The 22,155-nt window shown below is 37.2% G+C and overlaps 1 protein-coding gene across 21 annotated transcripts in view; it reads right to left on the bottom strand.

Annotated features, from left to right (window-relative positions):
- EIF4G3 (eukaryotic translation initiation factor 4 gamma 3) overlaps positions 1-22,155 on the bottom strand; it is a 343,452-nt gene that overhangs the window by 59,187 nt on the left and 262,110 nt on the right. For 12 of the 21 annotated variants that reach the window (XM_080801932.1, XM_080801933.1, XM_080801934.1 and 9 more), the window contains 4 exons: positions 21,957-22,076; positions 21,468-21,578; positions 13,810-13,980; positions 5,617-5,814 (listed from right to left, as the gene is read on the bottom strand). In XM_080801932.1, the coding sequence (XP_080658058.1) occupies positions 5,617-5,814; positions 13,810-13,980; positions 21,468-21,578; positions 21,957-22,076 (600 nt within the window). The remainder of the gene's footprint in view (positions 1-5,616; positions 5,815-13,809; positions 13,981-21,467; positions 21,579-21,956; positions 22,077-22,155) is intronic. The other 9 variants (XM_080801930.1, XM_080801931.1, XM_080801929.1 and 6 more) reach the window with 1 other exon arrangement.

Genomic DNA, 22,155 nt, shown 5'->3' with positions numbered 1-22,155 from the left:
TTTAAATGTAAGCCTTTACTGTATCACCAGTCTAAACATTTTCCTTCATTTTCACTTTTTTTACTATTATTCATGACTGGGATTTGTAGGAAATTGTTTCAACCTATGGTTTTAACATCTTAGTACTTATGAAAAATTTCTCAGCCACTTTCTTCAAGCATCGCTTTCTTCCTACTTCCTCCTCTCTCCTCTTGGGACTCCAATTAAAGCAATGTTTGACCTTATGGAATCTTCCTCATCATTTACCCTCCCTTTTGTATCTTTATTTTTTGGTCTATCTGCTTCTTATGGATTCTGCAGACACATCTTTTACTTCATAATTCTTTATTTCATCTGTATCTAATTGGCTATTAAGCCAATCCATGAAGTTCTGAATTTTATTATATATTAAGTTGTAGGATTTCTATTTCGTTCTTTTGATACTTTTTCTCTCTCCGTTAAAAATTTCAGCTAATCTTTATTACCTTGAGCATAATATAGTTATCTGATGTCTGTGCCTGATAAAAGCCAATATCTGGAGTGCCTGGGAAATTTGTTTATTGCTGTTTCCCACTCATGGTGATCTTTTTCCCTTGTGTGACTGTTTCTAACTATGTGCTGGACATTTTATTTGAAAAATTGTTCAGAAATAATCTGAAGACTAATAGGACAGTTTGAAAAATATGATAACTTTAAAAAGAATTTGTGCTTGCTTCTTCCAGGCACCTAGCAGGCACTAACATATTCAGAAATCACTACAATCCAAGTTCAAGGACTGAGATTATCTGATGTTGAGCTACACACAGTCCTTGTGAGAGCAGGTCAATTTTCGATTCGTCCATGTTTCAAGCATGCAGTCCTTTGGGATCTCAACCTAAAACATGAGTCAAGCTCCATAGCCTCTTCTACCACTCTTTTGGTAAACACTGTTCCCAAATTCTAACCCCTAGTCCAATGAATTTTTGAAAAACAAGTTTTTCAAGATGTTTTAGTTGCCTCTTCTAGGGGGAAGTTTTACTATACGTGTCACTTTTCTTTGGATTTCTACCTTCTCCAAGATCTTAACCTTAGTAATTCTTTACTTCTTTTAGCTCTCTGATACATTCAAGATTTTAAAGATTATTGTAGCCAATTTTTCTAATTGTTATCCACGGAATGGGTGGTCTGGATCACCTAACTTGTCAAAACTAGAAGCTCTAATACTTACTCCTGTGTACTTGTCCTTAATCTAAAGGCTTTTTATCTCTTACCTTGAATTTGATGTTTGGTATTTCCAAATGGTCTAATTTTATTATATATATATTTAGTATAAACAATAATTTTATTTTGCATATTGTAAGTATTATTAAATGATGTTATACTGTTATTCAGTACTATTTTTGAGGTTGATTAACCCTAACACATTTAGTATTACTTCATTAATTTTAAATGCTGTATATATATTACTATTCAAATCCACTGACCAAATAAATTGTGGTATACCTATTGTCTTGTTTAGGCTTATTTCATTTGTTTCCTATTATTCACTATTAAAGCCAATACAAAAAATAAACATTCTTAAAAATGATTCCTTATATTCATCTGGTAATTTCTGTGGGGTATATATCAAGAAGTAAAATTCCTGAGGAATAGTATATGAACATCTTCAACTTTATTGTTTAATTACTCATCAAAGTGACTGTTTTAAAATGATTTCATTTTTTTCCTTACTCTAACAAGTGTGACTTCTATAGAATTGGGGTTTATTTGTTATTTCCCTAACCATGAATAACGCTGAATATCTTGTTAAATTCATCAGCTAACAGATTTTTATTTCTATAAATTGCCCATTTAATTGGGCTGTTTTCTTACTGACTTTTCTCCTTAATTCTGTATTTTAATATTTTATCAATTATTATGTATTCCAAATAGATTCTGCCATGCTGTGGCTTAGTCTTTTTATTTATAGTATCATTTGCTGCACACCAAGGATTGTAAATTTTAACAGTCAAATTTTGATATCTTTCTGTTATTCACTTTGGATCTTAATCTTGCTGAACAAAATTTTCCCCAACATTCATGACAATAGTCTCAATTTTCTCCTAAAAGATTAGCTTTTCTTATTTGGATTTTCATTATTCCCATGACTGTTTGATTTTTGTATTTCCTACATAGTAGGAACCAATGATGACTCTATTTCCATTGCCCCCTTTCATTTTAAGTCCTTAGTACCTCAAAAGTCCTAGAAGCCATGACAGTGGTTACTTTTAAGGAATAAGGAACAGTATAGTTTTATTTACTGACCAGGGTGGTAGGTATGCTCCCTTCACTGATATACACTGAGCTGTACACTAATGATGTGTATAACCTTCTGTATGCATGTTGTAATGGTGTGCTAAAGCTAGCTCATACTGGGTCATGGGAGCCAACAATTCAGTTGATATTTTGTGAACTACTGTCAAACTGTTAATTGGCTTAAGATCAGCCATGAAGATACTGTATCATGACATCTGACAAAAGCAACAAATGAGGAATTTTTCTTTTCCCCAATAGCATGTATGTCTGTTATACTTCAATTAAAAAAGTTTAAAAACTTTTATCGTTTGGTATATAACTGGGGAATTTATACTAAAAAAGTAAATCCTCAACACGTAAATAAAGGAAGTATACTTTGGTGTTTATTGGAGTGCTGCTTGTGGTTCCAAGAAAATCTGCAAAAACCAAAAAAGTAGAAACAACATGGAAGAAAAAGAGGAGGGGGATGGGGCGCCTGGGTGGCTCAGTGGGTTAAAGCCTCTGCCTTCGGCTCAGGTCATGATCCCAGGGTCCTGGGATCGAGCCCCGCATCGAGCTCTCTGCTTCGCAGGGAGCCTGCTTCCTCCTCTCTCTCACTGCCTGCCTCTCTGCCTACTTGTGATCTCTGTCTGTCAAATGAATAAATAAAATCTTAAAAAAAAAAAAAAAAAGAGGAGGGGGAGAGAGAGAAAAGGCTGGGGAAACTATGGTACATGTATGTGTGTGTATATATATATCTTCAGATATTATGCAACTACTAAAAAAGTAGGAGTAAAATCTCTGTAGTGACATAGGGGTATGCCCAAAACATATTAAGTGAAAACAAAGTAAACTGCAAAAAAATACATACATGATAGAATTTAACTACTACAAAACCAAAAGTATTCTCTTTATATATATATATGTATTTGTGTTTATATACTTTTATGAATACAAATAAAACTGTGTAAGTAAAGATATAAACCATTCACAAAGGGAAGTGTAACTGGATGGGGCTGAAAGAAGAGCAGTAGCTTTCTCTACGAATACCCCTTATACTGCTGGACTTATTCCAAAAGGTTATTCTGTAATTTAAAATAATCTAGTAAAGTTTAATCAACCTTATTTAAAAAGGGCTGAATCATAACCAAATTCACATAAGTGGTTGGTTTATCTATAACTGTATTTTAATTTAACTTATATTATTGCCTTTCCAAAGGCCATTTTCATCAAAGATACTCTTCTATTAAAAAACATTAACATGGGCACCTGCGTGGTTCAGTCGGTTAAGTGTCCTTAAGTGACTCTTGATTTTGGCTCAGGTTGTATTCTTGGGGTTGTGGGATTGAGCTCCACATGTGGCTCCCGTCTTGATAGGGAGTCTGCTTGAGATTCTCTCTCTCCCTCTGCCCCTCCCCCGACTCTCGTGCTCTCTCTCTCAAATAAACAAAATCTTAAAAAAACAAAACAAAACAAAAAAAATTAATAATCCTTCACTGCCTGTAGGATTAAATCTAAAATTAGTAAAAAGCACTAAAGTATAAGTCAGGAGATCTGGGATCTAGTCCTAGTTCTACTGAGTGGCTACAAGATGTCATGGTTGCCACCTGCCACAAGGAAAATGAGAATCATGAGATGGAAAATTAGTCCGCCTTCAGATACCTACAGTATGGTACATTAGAAAGAAATATGGCAAGTGGTTCAAGAATCCTAGACTTGGATTCTAGCACTGCCACTTACTAGTTATGTGACCTTAAGCAAGTTACTTACCCTTTTTTAAGTCTCAGTTTCTTGTTCAGTAAAGTGGGGCTAATAATACTAAACCTCCAGGGTTATAATAGCTATCAACAAGAATATATGTAAAGCATCTACCCGTAATGCAACCTAGTAGGAGCTAAATAGATAGTTTCTGTTATCACAATCATCCTCATTCAGCCAGCATTTCAAGACCTTTGCAATCTTTTCCACCACCAATACAATTCTGAATTATTTAGGGATGATACAGGTCAAATACTGAGCTAGGAACTTTACATACGCAATCTCATTAAATTCTATTATTAGTAAATTAATGTTATCATTGTAATAGCCTCAAATTGTGTGACTTAATCTTATTTTATGATTAAAAAATGAGGTAATGTAATTTTATGAAGTTACAAAGTTTATAACAATTCATTATAATTTATTACAAAGTTTATTATTGAGTTAGCAGCTTGCAGAGTAGGAACTTAAATTTAATTTTAAAGTTAGAATTTAAAGTCAGAACTGTGAGACGAAAGGCCCGTGTCTATGACTACTGTGCTGCATGCGCTGCCTCAGACATGAGCTTTTGCTGCTCTACACTTGTTACCCTCAACCGCCGAGCCTCTCAGGCCCACCCTGAACGCCACCTGCTTCACAGAAGCAGTCTGTCACTCTACCAATAACACAGTCATTTCCTTTTTGCTCTACTTGGTTTTTAGGTCTAGAACATCCATTCAAGCATCAACATATTGCAATTTCACAGAATATGCTCTAAGTGATCAATCTGTTAAATGCTAAGTTTTGTTTTGTTTTGTTTTTCAATATGAATTTTAAATTCCTTAAAGACAGAAGAAGTAAAACTTTCCAGGTCACAACAGACTTACCTATCTTTGACACAGGAACACAAAAATACTGGGAGAATGACAGAATTCTGCACTTTCATAACAAGGCAAATGACAATGAATTGTGATAAGAAAAAACCCCAAATGTTAAAAGACACACGTTTCTGACACAAGTACCTGGGTAACAGTAACAGGCAGAGAAAACACAGATGGTACATGGTAGTGTTCTGACTGCAGAATAGAGGACAATGAACACTAACCAGAAGCTCTTTGGTCTCCCATTCTGTCTTGCCCTAGATTTGACAGGCTGCAGAGATTAAATGGCTGTGGACAATGTAAAGAGAAAGAAATCTAATAGTTTCTAAGAGATGAAATGATCACTTTTGAAACTTTTATGACCATAACTATCTTTTCATTTCACCGAGGCTCAAATGAGAACCAATATATTTTCAGTTTTGAATTATATGTGATTGTAAGCATTCACTTTATAAGAGACAACAGGAGAGGTAGGTTGCTCAGGCCAATAATTTCACATTACTAATTTAAAACTTATTCAGTATTGCTCACGATGGGTGGGAACATATCAGGCCTATTTCAGTCTATTTCTTTATCCCCTCCAGAGGTGAGGATATATTTTAATAAAGCAAGATTCTTTTTATACATTGAGAATATTATATTAAAAAGTGCTAAAAATATATTCTCCCCTTTATGTTGCCCCAATAACACTTCTGGGAAGAATGTGTAGTGAGGGGAGAATATACCTCTTGGAGATTTCTGGTTTTACTCCTTCCTCTCTTCTTACCGTTACTAGACATCGACACATGTTTGCATAAGCCACAGAGAAACTGGGCTCATCGATAGCCTTCTCAAAGACCAGGTCAATGACTCCCTTCAGCCGCTCCTCTGTGTCAACCGTAAGTCCTGACACTTGCTTCATCAGTTGGTTGAACATCTGTGGTGTCAGTTTATTTAAGATACTTCGAACTTTTCTAAAAAGTTCCTAGAGGGGCCACAAAAAAAGAAAACAGTGTTATAGTAACTGTGACAGGATGATTCTTTCTGTAAAGATTAATATTTTGTTTATAATTTGTAAGTTCAACTTCCCAAATTAACAAGGATTGTGAACTCATAACAGAAATAATTAAATCTATCTATTTTAATAAACATCAAACCATTATATCACTTCTTTTCCATAACTGATGAGAATTCTAGGAACTAGGTATATTCACTGGCAAGAGTATCATCTGGTACATTTCTCAAGGCAATTTGGCAAGGTGTATTGAAAGCTTTAAAACTATGACGTATCTTTTTGTTTGTTTGTTTTTAAGATTTTTATTTTTTATTTTTATTTGAGAGAGAGAGAACAAGAGAGAATGAGCAGGGAGGAGCCAGGGGTAGAGCGAGAGGGAGAAGCAGACTCCTGCTAAGCAGGGAGCCTGATGAAGGAGTCCATCCCAGGACCCTGAGATCATGACCTGAGCTGAAGGCAGATGATTAACAGACTGAGCCACCCAGGCACCTTTATGATGTATCTTTCAAAACAACTACTATACTTTTAGAAACTTATTCATATTTAAGGATAGCTACAAAAGATTTTAGCCACAATAACTTTCATCACTACCCCTTTATAGCAAATAAATGTCCTAAAATAGAAAATCTGTCTAAATTATGATATAATATAAATTATGGTACAGAATACTAGGCAGGAGGTATTTTAAACTCTCATCAAATTAAAAACAGAAGAGAACTTCCTCAATTAGGAAAAATTATTTCCCTCTAAGAATAGGAATAAGGCAAGAATGTCCATTCTTACCATCCTATTCAAAGCCATACTGGAGTTCCGAGTCAGTGCAAAAAAGCAAAGAAAAAGAGCTACAACCTGTATAGATTGTAAAGGAAGAAATAAAACTCTCTATTAGTAAATGATATGATTACGTAGAAAATCATAAGGAATCTACAAAGAGATACTAGAACTAATAAATAAGTCTAACAACACTGCAGAATATAAGTCAACATACAAGTATCAATTTTATTTCTATATATTAGGAACAAACTAGAAATTACATATTTTAAAAGTACTATTTACAATAGCACCAAAAACCATGAAATACTTAGTTAAAATCTAACAAAATGTCTATAGGAGCTATATGATAAAAATCATAAATCACTGATGAAAGAAAAAATGGGAAGACCTAAATAAAGAGACCTATGTCATGTGCCCATATTAGAAGATTCATTATTATTATTATTATTTTTTAAAGGGATTCTTTTTTTTTTTTTTTAGATTTTATTATTTATTTGACAGAGATCACAAGTAGACAGAGAGGCAGGCAGAGAGAGAGGATGGGAGGCAGGCTCCCTGCTGAGCAGAGAGCCCGACGCGGGGCTCGATCCCAGGACCCTGGGATCATGACCTGAGCCGAAGGCAGAGGCTTCAACCCACTGAGCCACCCAGGCGCCCTGAAGATTCATTATTATTAAGCTGTCAATTTTCTCTAAACTGATCTATAGATTTAAAACAATCAAAATAAAAATCCTAGTAGGGTTTTGGAGCTTTTAGACAAAAATCAAGAAGCTGATTCAACAATTTATGTGAAAAGACAAGGGAAAAAAAAAAGCGAGAATAGCCTAAATGATTTTGAAAAATAACAAAGTTGGAGGACTCATACAACCTGCTTTCAATATTTACTATACAAAGACACTGTGATATTGGCCAGGGAACTGACACATAGATCACTGGGACAGAATATAAGTCTAGAACTAGATTCACACATATATAATGAACCAATTTTCAACAAAGGTACAAAGAAAACTGAGTGGAAAAATGATTTTTTTAAAAAGATTTTATTTACTTGAGAGGGAGTGAAAAGCAGAGCCAAAGAGAGAGAGCACAAGTGGAGGGAAGAGCCTGACACAGGGCTCCATCCCAGGACCCTGAGATCATGACCTGAACTGAAGACAGACGCTTAACCAACTGAGTCACCCAGGCACCTGAGAAAAAGGATAATCCTTCCAATAAATGGTGCTGGAACAACTGGATATACATAAGAAAAAGAAAAGAAAAAAAGAACCTTGATCCATATCCTCCATGAAATAAAGAAATTAATTAAAACTGAATCACAAACAGATATGTAAAACCTAAAACTATAAACCTTTACAAGATATGAAAGGAGAAAATTTTTATATTCTTGGGTTATGCAAAGATTTTTTAGATATGACAAAAGTACAAACCTATAAATGCAGAAGTTGATAAATTCAACATGATCAAAGTTGAAAAATTCATTTCTGCAAAGATACTCTTTTTTTTTTTTAAGATTTTATTTATCTATTTGACAGACAGAGATCACAAGTAGGCAGAGAGGCAGGCAGAGAGAGAGGAGGAAGCAGGCTCCCCGCTGAGCAGAGAGGCCGACGCAGGGCTCGATCCCAGAACCCCAGGATCATGACCTGAGTCGAAGGCAGAGGCCTTAACCCACTGAGCCACCCAGGCGCCCCTCTGCAAAGATACTCTTAAGAGAATGAGAAGACAGGCGGGGCGGGGAGCCTGCTTCCTCCTCTCTCTCTCTGCCTACTTGTGATCTGTCTGTCAAATAAATAAATAAAATCTTAAAAAAAAAAAAAAAAAGAGAATGAGAAGACAAACCACGAACTGGAAGAAAATTTTTGCAAAACACACATCTGATAAAAGATTTGTATCCAGAATATACACAGAACTCTCAAAAATCAATGATACGAGAACCACCAGCCAATGAAACAGGGTAAAAGAAGAGAAATTTTACTGAAGATACAAGAATGGCAAATAAGCACAAGAAAAGATTTGTTTATTCAATATATTATTCATTCAGAATCACAAATTAAAACAATGAGATGCTACCACACATGTGCATTAGAACAGTTAAATCTGTAAAGCACAAAGGAACAAGTGCTGGCGAAGAAGTGGAGTAACTGGGAGTCTCGTGCCTTGCTGCCGGAAACGCCAAACTGTCCACCCTGGCAAACAGTCTGGCATTTTCTGATAAAGTCAAACCTATATTTACTAGATAATTCACGGATGTCATAGCTACAATTTTACCCCAAGAGACAAAACCTTATGTTTACACAAATCCTATACAATGATTATAGCACTTTTATTCATAATTGCCAAAACCTGAAAACTGTTTCCCCTGTGAATGGATAAACTTCTATGGTGTATCCGGAACAATGGAATACTAACAGGTAATAAAAAAGTAATGAATCATACATGACTACAAATGGAATGTGCCAAGTGAAGGAAGCTACATTCAAAATGATTCCATTTATTTGGTATTTTGGAAAAAGCAGTGCTATTGGGACAGATTAGTGACTGCTTAGAGGTGGGCATGCAGGGAGAAGATGGATATAAAGTAGCACAAGGAAATTTCTGGGGTCTGATAAAAACATACCATATCTTGATTGTGGTGGTTGTTACATGCCTACATGTGTTCAAGAGTTGCAGAATTATACACCAAATAGTAAAGCTTACTAAATATAAATTATGTCTCAGTAAAATATGAAGTTACAAAAATCCATGAAACCATGATATAACTGAAAAGACCTATAAAATGTTTTATTTGATCCCTAAAAAATTAGTATCTGAATGTAAGGATTGTTAGAATACATGTCAATATGTTAATAGTTTTCTCTAGGAAGGAGAGAGTAAATAAATCCATTTATATCTTTAAAAAATTATATAGTCAGGTTTTTTCAGCAATGAGTTAGCACTGCTTTTATTTAAAAAAAAAAAAATTCAGTTTCTTAGGGGTGGGCAAAGTCACCAAACTTCTCTCAATTGCCTCGCTCAATTGATAGTATTGGTGAGATCTAAAACAACCTGTGCTTTATATCAAGGCGGGGGGAAAAACCACCTTGGGGGCGCATGGGTGGCTCAGTCACTAAGCAGCCAGCCTTTGTCATGATCTCAGGGTCCTGGGAGGGAGCTCCATGTTGGGCTCTACACTCAGTGGGGAGTCTAACTTGAGTTTCTCTCTCCCTCTCCCTCTGAAAATGCACCTGCGCTCTCTTTCTCTCCTTCTCTAGGGAGGAAGAAAGAAGGAAAGAAGGGAAAGGAAAGGAAAGGAAAGGAAAGGAAAGGAAGAATAAAGACGGAGGGAGGGAGGAAGGAGGAAAGAAGGAAAAAAACCACAACCTTTAAATATCTCAAATATTTCAGATGATAATCTGAGCTTAAAAACTAAGATAAAAAAGTAATTTATTAATGAACAGCAAGGTGACTACAGTTAATACTGTATTGCATACTGCATCAAAAGTTGATAAGACGGTAGCTCTTAAAGGTTTTCATTGCAAGAAAAAAGAATTTGTAACTATGCATGATAACAGATGTTAACTGGACTAATTATGGTGGCCATTTTGATATACACAAACGTTAAATCATTACAGTGTATAAACTGAAACTAACAAACAACAAATTTATTGAAAATCATTAATTCACATCTACTTGAGGCCCAACAAATTCTGTATCAGGTACAAATAAAATGTCACACACAGTTGCTGCCTTCCAGACCACTGACTTCAGCTGCAAAGACAAGATAATTGTAAGTGAGGTGATGAGCAAACACCAGGTGAATTAGGAGGCACAGAAGGGAGCAGTTTATGTATTAGAGAGGTCAGAGGCAATGGGTTAGTCAGCAAATGAGAATTGGGCCAGGTTATGAAGGACAAAAAGAGCTGGCTAAGTGACTGTGTATCAACTATACTCAAATAAAAACTAAAATTAAAAAAAGAAATAAACAACTAGGGGTGCCTGCATGTTCAGTCAATTAAGTGTCTGACTTAAGGGCCCCCAGGTCATGATGTCAGGGTCCTGGGATCGAGCCCTGCATGGGGGTTTCCTGCTCAGTAGGGAGTCTGCTTGATCCTCTCCCTCCACTTCTACCCCTCCACTCGTGCGTCTCTCAAACAAATAAGTAAAATCTTTAAAAAACCACCACCAACAAAGAAAACAACTAGCCAAGTAAAAAAGAAAGAGAAGAAGACATTTTATTTATTTTATTTTTTTTTTAAAGATTATTTATTTATTTATTTATTTGACAGACAGAGATTACAAGTAGGCGGAGAGGCAGGCAGAGAGAGGAGGAAGCAGGCTCCCCGTGGAGCAGAGAGCCCGACGCGGGGCTCGATCCCAGGACCCTGGGATCACGACCTGAGCCGAAGGCAGAAGCCTTAAACCACTGAGCCACCCAGGTGCCCCGGAACAAGACATTTTAGAAAGGGGAAACATTTTAGGAAGGAGTTATTAGTGAGGGTTTTCTATTTTGGGAATAGAGAACAACAAGGAAAGAGCATAGGGCTAGTGTGTGAATTGTTGAGAGAAAATGAGGTATTTATTTTTTATTTGAAAATGAGGTCATTAAAGACAGGTTAAAAGCTAGGATAGAGATCTAAAAATCAGTCCTTCAGGTAGAAGAGTCAGGCAGAAGCAGTAGGAATGCTATAGCAAGAGAAGAGAAAAGAGACAAAAGCAGGGGATCTCAGCAGTGGAACCACCACAGTAGTATATGTGGTTGAAGTCTAGACAAATCATGAGGCAATGACTCCTAGAACTGCCTCAAGGAGAAGATGAAATCTTATGATATAGGAAAAATAAGGTCATTGGTATTATTCATAGTGTTGTTAAAATACAGCGGTAGGAATGAAGTCAGAATGAAAGAGGTTTTTAGAAGTCGAAGTGGCAACAATAAAACCACTCTTTGACAAAAGAGTAAAGAAACAGAATTAGCAGGAACACCAGGTCAGTGTGATGTAGACCTATGCAAAAGAGAAGAATGGAAACACCAAAAAAAGAGAAGGAAAAGAGCAAAGATGCACCATACTCAGAAGAAAAAATATCAATAACAAGAGGATTGTATTCGCCCTGAAAAAGAAGCCTATTAATTCTCCACTGGGTTTGCTTTATTTTTCACTAAAGAAAACTTAGCCAATTAATGAATGATCCCTCAAGACAAAATTATGTTTCTGAAATAAAACTTAACCAGTAATGGGGAGAACTTATGGGGCGCCTGGGTGGCTCGGTGGGTTAAAGTCACTGCCTTCGGCTCAGGTCATGATCCCAGCGTCCTGGGATCGAGTCCCGCATCGGGCTCTCTGCTCAGCGAGGAGCCTGCTTCCTCCCTTCTCTCTCTGCCTGCCTCTCTGCCTACTTGTGATCTGTCTGTCAAATAAATAAATAAAATCTTTAAAAAAAAAAAAAGTAATAGGGAGAACTTTGTTACAAAGTAAACAGGCAGATTACAAGGTGCAAGGAATGGACTATTCCACAATACCGAGGGTAACTTAATTTCTCGATACTTCAATTTTCTCATATATAAAAGAAGGAAAATATCCATTCCCTCCTTCACAGCTGCTTCAATAATCTAATGAAATGAGGCACGGATACAAGTGCCTTAACTACTAAAACAAGACCTCTTCGCCTTCAGTGATAAAGATTCACCAGGAATTTCACCTATCCTTGCAAGTCATTTAGGCCCCTTATCAATCAGCTCTTCTCAGAAGGATTGGGGGGAGAGATATAGAAGGTATTTCTAAAATAAGGCTGAGATACATTGAAAAGAAATTAGATACTTGATTTCAGTGACTCTGGAGGAGGATGTACTTAGGGACAAATAGCTGAGGAAATCACTAAAAAGATGAACAAATACAAGCAGCCAATTGAGGTTTGACAGCATGGCTTTGTGATGAATAAGTTCATCTTGGTCTTGATCTGTATGAACAACTTTGTTAGTTAGTTTATTTGTTTATCAAGTATACTGAGTATCTACTATGTCTGTGGTTCTATGTTGGTGTTGAATTAAGATCTAGATGTATAAGGCACACATCTGACCCAGATCATCATCATACCGAGTACCTGGGTTCCAGGAACCATGCCAACTGCTTTATATTACTTTATTCAATCTTCAAAATAGCCCCATAAGGTAGGTAAAGGTAGGTGATATTAGTATCTTCATTTTACAGTTGAGATTAAGAACTTGCCTAATAGGACTTGCCTGTCTCTAGAGCTGCAGCTTTTCACTGCTGTATTAAACTATTCACAATGAGAGGAAAGATACTTAAGGAATGAGACACTGACAAGTCAGCATATGATCTGTGATGCCTAACTCTGATATAGGTGCAAAATTCAAGAGGAGACTCTAGTCTTGGTGCCTAGAAGCAAAAAATCCAAAAAAGATAGTAGAGGTAACCGTAACCCAAGTATAGGAAATAGCATTGTGTGTACAGCAAATGATGAATGAAGACTACATAATTTGACACAAAAATTAATTTTGTTTGGATTAAAGGAATTTATTCAATTTATCCTAAGGAGTTCTGCAGGCAGGTATGCATAGAAAGATACGAAGAATTCAATTTTATTCCAAAACAAGATTGGTTTCTGAATTCTAACTTAATATAGAAATAAAGGCCTGACAAGGAGACATAAAGCAATACGCTAACTGGACTAGCATAGGGTACTAAGAATCTAAAAACACATTTTTAAGAAAAGCAAGCATTGATCTAAGCCTAAATGATCAAAGTCTATGACATATAAACCCTCTAGATACAGTAGTTGTTTTGACAACCAAACAAGAAAAAAGTAGGTACTTGGCACCCCTTATGCTAAAGATTTTAGGATAATGCTTTTAAAAAACAAAAAATGTACAGAAATAATGAACTAAAATCTCTAGTACAGGGACGCCTGGGTGGCTCAGTTGGTTAAGCGGCTGCCTTCGGCTCAGGTCATGATCCCAGCGTCCTGGGATCGAGTCCCACATCGGGCTCCTTGCTTGGTGGGGAGCCTGCTTCTCCCTCTGCCTCTGCCTACCACTCTGTCTGCCTGTGCTCGCTCGCTCTCTAACAAATGAATAAATTTAAAAAAATTTAATTTAAAATCTCTAGTACACTAATAAGACAAAATAACAAGTTAAAGCACATTAAAACAACAGCACTGAAATTCCAAAACAATGTGAGAAAGTGCTTCTGTTCTCACCTGAGTTTTGATGTTTTCAGGATCCTCAGCTTGGCTGTCTCGTTTTTGGCTGGGCTTCCAGGCATTCTCTGCTTTTTTCAGGTGCACATCTTCTTTCACAGAGACTGTGATAATCTTCCTCGGCTCTCTTCTCTGGCCAGGTTGAGATCTTCGTGGTCCAACATTCAACAACTAGGACAAGAATATTCTTTATTATATCTACAGAGTGTACTTAAAATTTACTGCCTCTGCTGTGCTTCCCAAGTCAAATCTGACGATCACACTGAACATTTCTTACATGCAAAGATGGATATTAAGCACTCAATTTGATGTGATCTTTCTGGGGGAGAAGAGGAGGACAACCTTAGAATAACATCAGTGTAATGTTCTCCACTACTACAGTTTCTAACCCTGAAGTCCTAAATTAGATAATATGATGGAAAATTCTGTTTGATACTGCTATTGTTCTTAACAAAAAAGAATACCCCAAACTGAAGCTTTATTCTTCACTAGCTGTGTGACTCTGGATTGCTCACTTGAATAATTATACAAATTCACAGGCAGTAATCATCACAGTTACAAAGCTGCTTCAAAAACTAGGTTTCTATACTGCCAGTGTGAAATGCAAATACAATTTTATCACAAAAATTCTTTATAGCATAGACATCCAGCCTTAGTACAGATTTCATTTATTTATTTATTTATTTATTTATTTATTTATTTATTTATTCGACAGACAGAGATCACAAGTAGGCAGAGAGGCAGGCAGAGAGAGAGAGAGGAGGAAGCAGGCCCCCCGCTGAGCAGAGAGCCTGACGCGGGGCTGGATCCCAGGACCCCGGGATCATGACCCGAGCCGAAAGCAGAGGCTCTAACCCACTGAGCCACCCAGGCGCCCCTTAGTACAGATTTTAATGGATCCCTATAAACTTCCTGGGCCAGAAATACTAAAGTAAATCTTTTTTTTTTTAAAAGATTTTATTTATTTATTTGACAGACAGAGATCACAGGTATACAGGCAGGCAGAGAGAGAGAGAGAGAGAGGGGAGGAAGCAGGATCCCTGCTGAGCAGAGAGCCCGATGCGGGGCTCGATCCCAGGACCCTGAGATCATGACCCGAGCCGAAGGCAGAGGCTTTAACCCACTGAGCCACCCAGGCGCCCCAGTAAATCTTTCTTAAATCATTAAATGAGATTTAACTAAATTGTTCCCTGAAAAAAAATGTCTTCTCTTTGTCAGTTCTTAGTTCCTGCTAGAGTCCCACTATACTCACTCTGTTAAAAACACTTGTTGGGGGGCGCCCGGGTGGCTCAGTGGGTTAAAGCCTCTGCCTTCGGCTCGGGTCATGATTCCAGGGTCCTGGGATCGAGCCCCACATCAGGCTCTCTGCACAGCGGGGAGCCTGCTTCCTCCTCTCTCTCTGCCTGCCTCTCTGCCTACTTGTGATCTCTGTCTGTCAAATAAATAAATAAATAAACCTTAAAAAAAAAAAAAAAACAAACACTTGTTGGCCTGTCACAATGGTCATCAGATTAAGACTAATTACTGTTAGAGATAATGAAGTAAAACTGGCATTCTGGGTATTAAAATATCACTAACAGTTGCTATCTCAAATGCCAGGAAATAACCTTTCAAGATTAAACATTTGGGTTGATGTAAGTTTTTTTCCTCCCAGATCTATTGCATACTGACAGCCTTTCCATTTTGTGATATGCCATTTTTTTTCTTCCTTTTTTTAAAGTAGGCTCCACAGCATGGAGCCTAAGCAGGGCTTGAACTCACGACCCAGAGATCAAGACCTGAGCTGAGATCAAGAGTAGGATGCTTAACTGAGTCTCCCAGGAGCGCCCGTTATATCATTTTCTAAATCCTGAGTAAATATTGTAATTAAACTTTAAGAGGGAAGGAAAAAAAGTCATACAAGACATATAGATCAGAATCATATCTCTATTAGTGCCCTAATATTGCCCTTCTGAATTTATATGAAGCTTCAGAGAAGGAAGCAGAAACTTAAATTTCAATGCTTTATATTAAAAAACAGGTTCTAAGAAATACATGGTCTGAGGCTGAAACTGGTAAGACTGAAAGCCTTTAAACAACACTCATTCTCAGAATTATACTTCATCATCTGCCCTAATCAGTAATAGCAGTATCAAGCATGTATCAGGATCAAAAGTTAGCCTTCCTGGGCAATACACACCAATCTTGTCAAATATATCCAGCTAAGTACTCAGAATAAATGATACAATCTCAGAGTATTCGGTACACATTAAAAAACATGAGGTACCACACACAGTTTAACTAAAAAGGACCTGAAGAGGATCACACTAGAAAAGTACTAACAGGGAGCAGGTGCTAAACTGGACAGTACTACTATAAAAACATTTATTTGTAACTGAAACTTTGATATAATAGCCCAGACAATTCTTTTTCTCTCTTTTTAAACAGAAATAAAGATTTATTATTTTTTGTTTAGATTTAATTAATTTATTTTAGAGACAGAATACGAGAGAGAGCATGAGAGGGGAGGAGGTCAGAGGGAGAAGCAGACTCCTCACAGAGCTGGGAGCCCGATGAGGAACTCGATCTCGGGACTCTGGGATTATGACCTGAGCCCAAGGCAGTCGCTAAACCAACTGAGTCACCCAGGCACCCCCAAAACAATTCTGATAAGAGAATGCAGCACACCAAATATTATCTGATTTTTGTAATTCAGGTTGTATTCTAGTATAAACAAGAATGGATAACTAGTGTGGGTTAAAATCTTATCAGTGCTTGGATAAGTTCAAATAACTTATATATAACTTGTATCATAGGACATTTATTTTTTTTTTAATCATAGGACATTTAAATTAATCCATGCATTTGCACATAAAAATCTGTCAAGAACAAAGATTAGGGGCGCCTGAGTGGCTCAGTGGGTTAAAGCCTCTGCCTTCAGCTCAGGTCATGATCCCGGGGTCCTGGGATCGAGCCCTGCATCGGGCTCTCTGCTCAGTAGGGAGCCTGCTTCCTCCTCTCTCTCTCTGCCTGCCTCTCCGCCTACTTGTGATCTCTGTCTGTCAAAAATAAGTAAAAAATCTTAAAAAAAAAAAAAAAAAAGAACAAAGATTAGTGGGTGCAATGAAAGGTAATTATGTCAAAATCAGATAAGAGGCATAGTAATCATAATTTGGGGATATAATGTTTTTTAAAGATTTTATTTATTTATTTGACAGAGACATAGCAAGAGAGAGAACACAAACAGGGGGAGTGGGAAAGGGAGAAGCAGGCTTCCCATGGAGCAGGGAGCCTGATGTGTGGCTTTATTTTGTGGGGCTCGATCCCAGGACCCTGGGATCATGACCCAAGCTGAAGGCAGACACTTAACGACTGCACCACCCAGGCACCCCAATTTGGGGATATAATTTTAATCATGTTTGAATGAAGTATGAAATTTCCATTCCCTAAACGTACTTACTGGAAACATCAATGACTATGCAGTGAGATTTGAATCTAGGAAGTAAATATGACTTATGCCAAATCTCTTTACCAGCTCTAACACAAATATATATGGATTTCAAATGAACTGCATAAGATGTGAGAAATATTACTAAATAGGTAACGTTTCAAAGGAAAGTAAGTATTTAAAAGGGAACATAAGCTGTTAGTCCCAGATAAAAAATTGGTATTATAACCTATGTGCAAGCTCCCAAGACAACCTTGAAAATTATTTGGTTCACTGCATATAATAAGAAAGATAATGTTCACAAATATTTAACCAAGAATACTGAGTCTTCAACAGATCTATTATACTTATAAATGCTTAACACACTTAATACATTAATCTCTAATGTACTCATGCTTATACTCTGAAAATGAAAACATTATGTGGAACATCAGTACCTGGAAAGACTATGGTACAGCAGAAAAAGAGGCAGATTAGAAGACAAAAGGACTGTTCAATTCTGCTACTTATCATCAAAGTTACTGTGAGCAGGTCTCTGAACTCTGTTGAACGTAGGCTTTCTCATACATTAAATGCCAGTCCTACCCACAGAAGTTACATTATGAGGATCAGGGATATAAGACATATAAAAGGACCTTAAAAACTAGGTTAAGTTATCATCAATACAAAAGAAGAAAAAGAACTTTTTAAAGAAGTGTTATCTAGGGGCGCCTGGGTGGCTCAGTCATTCGGCTCAGGTCAAGATCCCACTGTCCTGGGATTGAGCCCCGCATCAGGCTCCCTGCTCAGCGGGAAGCCTCTTTCTCCCTCTCCCACTTCCTCTGCTTCTGTTCCCTCTCCCGCTGTGTCTCTCTCTGTCAAATGAGTAAATAAAATTTTAAAAAACTTTTATATAAAAAAGTGCTATCTATACTGATATATTAACCTTAAACATTTCATGTCCTTTGGTGTGTGTGTGAGCATGTGGAAAGCTTAATACAAACTATCAAATTTATAGCAACCTTCGAAAGATGCAACATATATAATGAATGATTTATTTACTAAACACACATGAAATTAAAGAGTTATGAAGTGTACATATATAAAAATGAGTCTGGTCTCCTTGCTTAAAGGAGAGACAATCCTGATTGGAAGAGGAACTCCCTGGCTGGCAGAAGAATTTTAAGGCATAGGGTGCTCAGGGTCCAAAAATGTGACAACTCAAATGAAACATCAACATTTGGCATTGATTGGGATGCCTGGGTGGGTCAGATGGTTAAGCATCTCTCTTTGGCTCAAGCCATGATCCCAGGGTCCTGAGATCAAGCCCTGCATCAGGCTCCATGCTCAGCAGGGAGCCTGCTTCTTCCTCTCCCTCTACTGTTCCTCCTGCTTATGCTCTCTCACTCAGTCAAATAAATGAATAAAATCTATAAAAAAATCTTTCTGGCATTGATTAACTAGTGAGATGCATTTTTTCCCCAGGTGAACTGAGTTTTAATTTTTTTTTACCTTCTCTCATATATTTTTCTTAAATGTATTAAATAAAAAGCCATACCCATCTCTGTTTTAGAGATCAATATACATTGCTCTTATCTCATAGACTATAACATTAAACTTAACCCAAACAGGACCAATAATCATCCTACCATGTTTTAAAGAGAAACAGCCAAGTGTTCATTTATGGAGAAAGGGAAGGATGATATAAGCTCAGGAAACCTCTATGCCCATAGAATTTTTATAATAGCTCAGCTAGGGGTGCCTGGGTGGCTCAGTTGGTTAAGTGTCTGGCTTTGGCTCCGTTCATGATCTCAGGGTCCTGGGATCGAGCCCCGCATAGGGCTCCCTGCTCAGTGAGGAGCCTGCTTCTTCTTCTCCCTCTGCCTACAGCTCCCCTTGCTTGTGTTTCCTCTCTGCACCTCTCTCTGTCAAATAAATAAATAAATAAAATACTAAAAAAAAAAAAAAAGCTCAGCTAACCTCAAAGCTAACTGAAATAAATATGAATGGTAAATTACTAGTCTCGGTCCACTGTCTCTTTCAATACATGTCTCTTGGGGCACTTTCTGTGATGTCTGCCCAGATTACCATTTAAATTAACATCACAGGGGCGCCTGGGTGGCTCAGTCCTTAAGCATCTGCCTTGGGCTCAGGTCATGATCAGAGAGTCCTGGGATCAAGCCAGGCACTGGGCTCCCTGGTCAGCGGGAAGCCTGCTTCTCCCTCTCCCACTCCCCCCAGCTTGTGTTCCCTCTCTCACTGTGTCTCTCTCTCTCTTTGTCAAATAAATAAATAAATAAATCTTTAAAAAAGAATAAAAAAAAATTAACATCACCCTTGCTAAGTAATTCGACTTTTAAAAAAGTAGAGAGGATACTGCTTGAGTGCCTCCAACAGATCTATACATTACTATCCATCAAAAGACGTTTATGTTTGAAAATGTTATGTAACTGCATATGACATGTTAAAACAATTGCTACCCACTTGTAATAAGTCTTCTGCAGGGAAGTTTATAGTAGGAGTCATAGTTACTTAAGCCACACCATGAAGAATTAAGTCTAGCAGATCTTAAGATCTTTGGATGGTCATCATTTATAAGCCAATTGGGAGGCTGGGAAAAATGATTAGAGGTATGGTACCAAAAACAATGAAGAGTAAGACTGCTTCTTTTTTTCCAAACAGCATTATTAACCGTTCCTTTACATGTTACATAGCTATATCCTATGAAATTCCCATTTGAATCCACAATAACATACCAACATAAGCAGGACAAATTAAGTGGAGCATGTTTGTTAGCTGTGGGAGATGCTGGAAGAATAATTACTTGCATTAGGCTTAACATACCAGTATTACTCTGACAGATCACAATTTTACTTAAAAATTAGCTTGTGTCACCTGACAGAGCTATTTAAAGAAAGTGAAATAACTGGAGCTAACCTTTTTGGAGACATTACAAATTCCTCATAATGGCTCATTTCCAATCATATTTCTTGGTACCAAATAACTCATTTACATATGTAAGCAGATAGATTAGTGATTATCACATTGTGATAATTTTAAAATTCATTTTCTAATTTCAATATTTTAAAATAGACATAGCTTATTCTCAGTCCATAGCACTTCCTTTTTGCTATACCTAGCTATTAAACAATAGCAAGCTGGTGATGAAAAGTGGCAGTATACACTGGAAGATGAGACACGTCAAATCATACCTTCTGTGAGTGACATATGAACAAAACAGAGCAATATGATAATGACAGATGCTGTTAACCTGAAACTAATCAAAAATGGCATCAACATTATTTCCAGTGTTTGGCAAAGCAAAGATATATATCAAAACCGAAACAAAAACAAAAACAAACACTAATAGAAACACAACTTTGCACTACCAAAAAGGGAAATAATGCTGAAAAATAAGGTATCAAATGGTTTCTAGAAAGCTGCTTTCTAAGACTTTCTGGTGAGATAATTAAAACTTGAGAAAAATTTTCATTTAGTATACAGAAAATAAAGACTAAATTTCCAACCTGGGTGAGAACAGAAAATCACACACAGAGATATTGTTAAGATGGTAATGCTCAATGAATAACATGCTTCAAATTAAGGAGATTTTCTGTAGGTTTTACAAAGCCTTCAACGCACTATAGGCACTGAAGTATTTTTAATTAGTATTTGGCTGCAGACAAACAACAAATAATTCAAATATCTACAAAGTGACATTTGTTTCCTGATGTGTACAGTCTTATTGCAAAGCAGGTTTCAAAAGTTGCCACTCCAGAAATAAAAAGGTGATGGGAAAAATAAAAAGTGTCACCTTAAATAAAAGTATTTTTACAAACAAAATCAAGTAGATTTGCAAATGTACATCAAACTCCAAGCTCCTCCAGAAGTTTAAGTTAAGTGCTCTCTGTACCACTCCAATTTGGGAAAAACAGGTATTCACATCACTGGCAACCTTCCCCCATGCTTTCTGCAAGTCTACAAAGCAGGGAGTAGGCACAGCCTGCCACATCTTGCACAGCGCAGTGCCCCAGCATAACTCCACTGGTGACGTCACTTCTACCGCTGAAGAGCCTGCCAATGGGGGTGTAAGTGCAACCTGCAGTATACCAACACTGCACTCTTTTGTACATGTCATGTGTTCATATAGTGACTTCACAACCTACAGTAAGTGAGAAAAACAAAACAGAAAAGATCATAACACCAGAGACTATTGTTAAAAAAAAAAAAAAAAAAAAAGGATTCAGCGCACCCCTAGAGGCAGGCTCTTCAGGGGTGGGTGCGACATCGCCAGTGGAGTACAAGCTGGGGCTTTGCTCTGTTCCAGAATTGGCAATCCATGCCTGCTCTGCACTTTGCAAATCTGTAGAAACAAAGACAAAGAGATGACCATTAGCTGAATGTCATCAGAGAACTCAACTATATCAGGACACCTCAAAATAAAGCAGGAATCCTATTTAAGGTTAGCTCTATTTCTAACCCATCTGCAGTTCAATTGAAAAAAATACGGAAAAAAATCAAGACCAAATTAATGCAGACCAGTTTCTCTCAGGTAAAAACAACTCAGTGTATTCTTTATTTGCTTTAACATTAGTATGGAAAAAAGGACAGTTGTCACCTCTTCTACGTCTTCTTGGTTAGAGGAATCAATGAAAAAATGCTGCTCTCTTGCCATTAGACAAGTTGTCATGGAGTCTCTAACAGTTTCTAACTAATTGGGTTGTAGGGAACTTGCACTTACAGGTACGCCTCTTCCACCAGGGGTTTGCCTTCCAAAATCTGCAAAGGCTGGAGTAAAGTCTGGTCCTCGAGGCAAAATCCGAGGATCCAGAGTTCGCATTGGCAATTTGGGTTGGTTGATCTGCATGAAGAAGCAAAGGAAAGCTTAACACAAGTTTCAGAACACTCGGTGCCCAGAAAGTAAAAACTCAGACTGAAAA

This window comes from Martes martes (assembly GCF_963455335.1).
Source record: "Martes martes genome assembly, chromosome: 4".
Classification (NCBI taxonomy): domain Eukaryota; kingdom Metazoa; phylum Chordata; class Mammalia; order Carnivora; family Mustelidae; genus Martes; species Martes martes.
The sequence above is the reverse complement of the archived record's forward strand: the minus strand, read 5'-3'. Positions and strand labels throughout refer to the sequence as shown.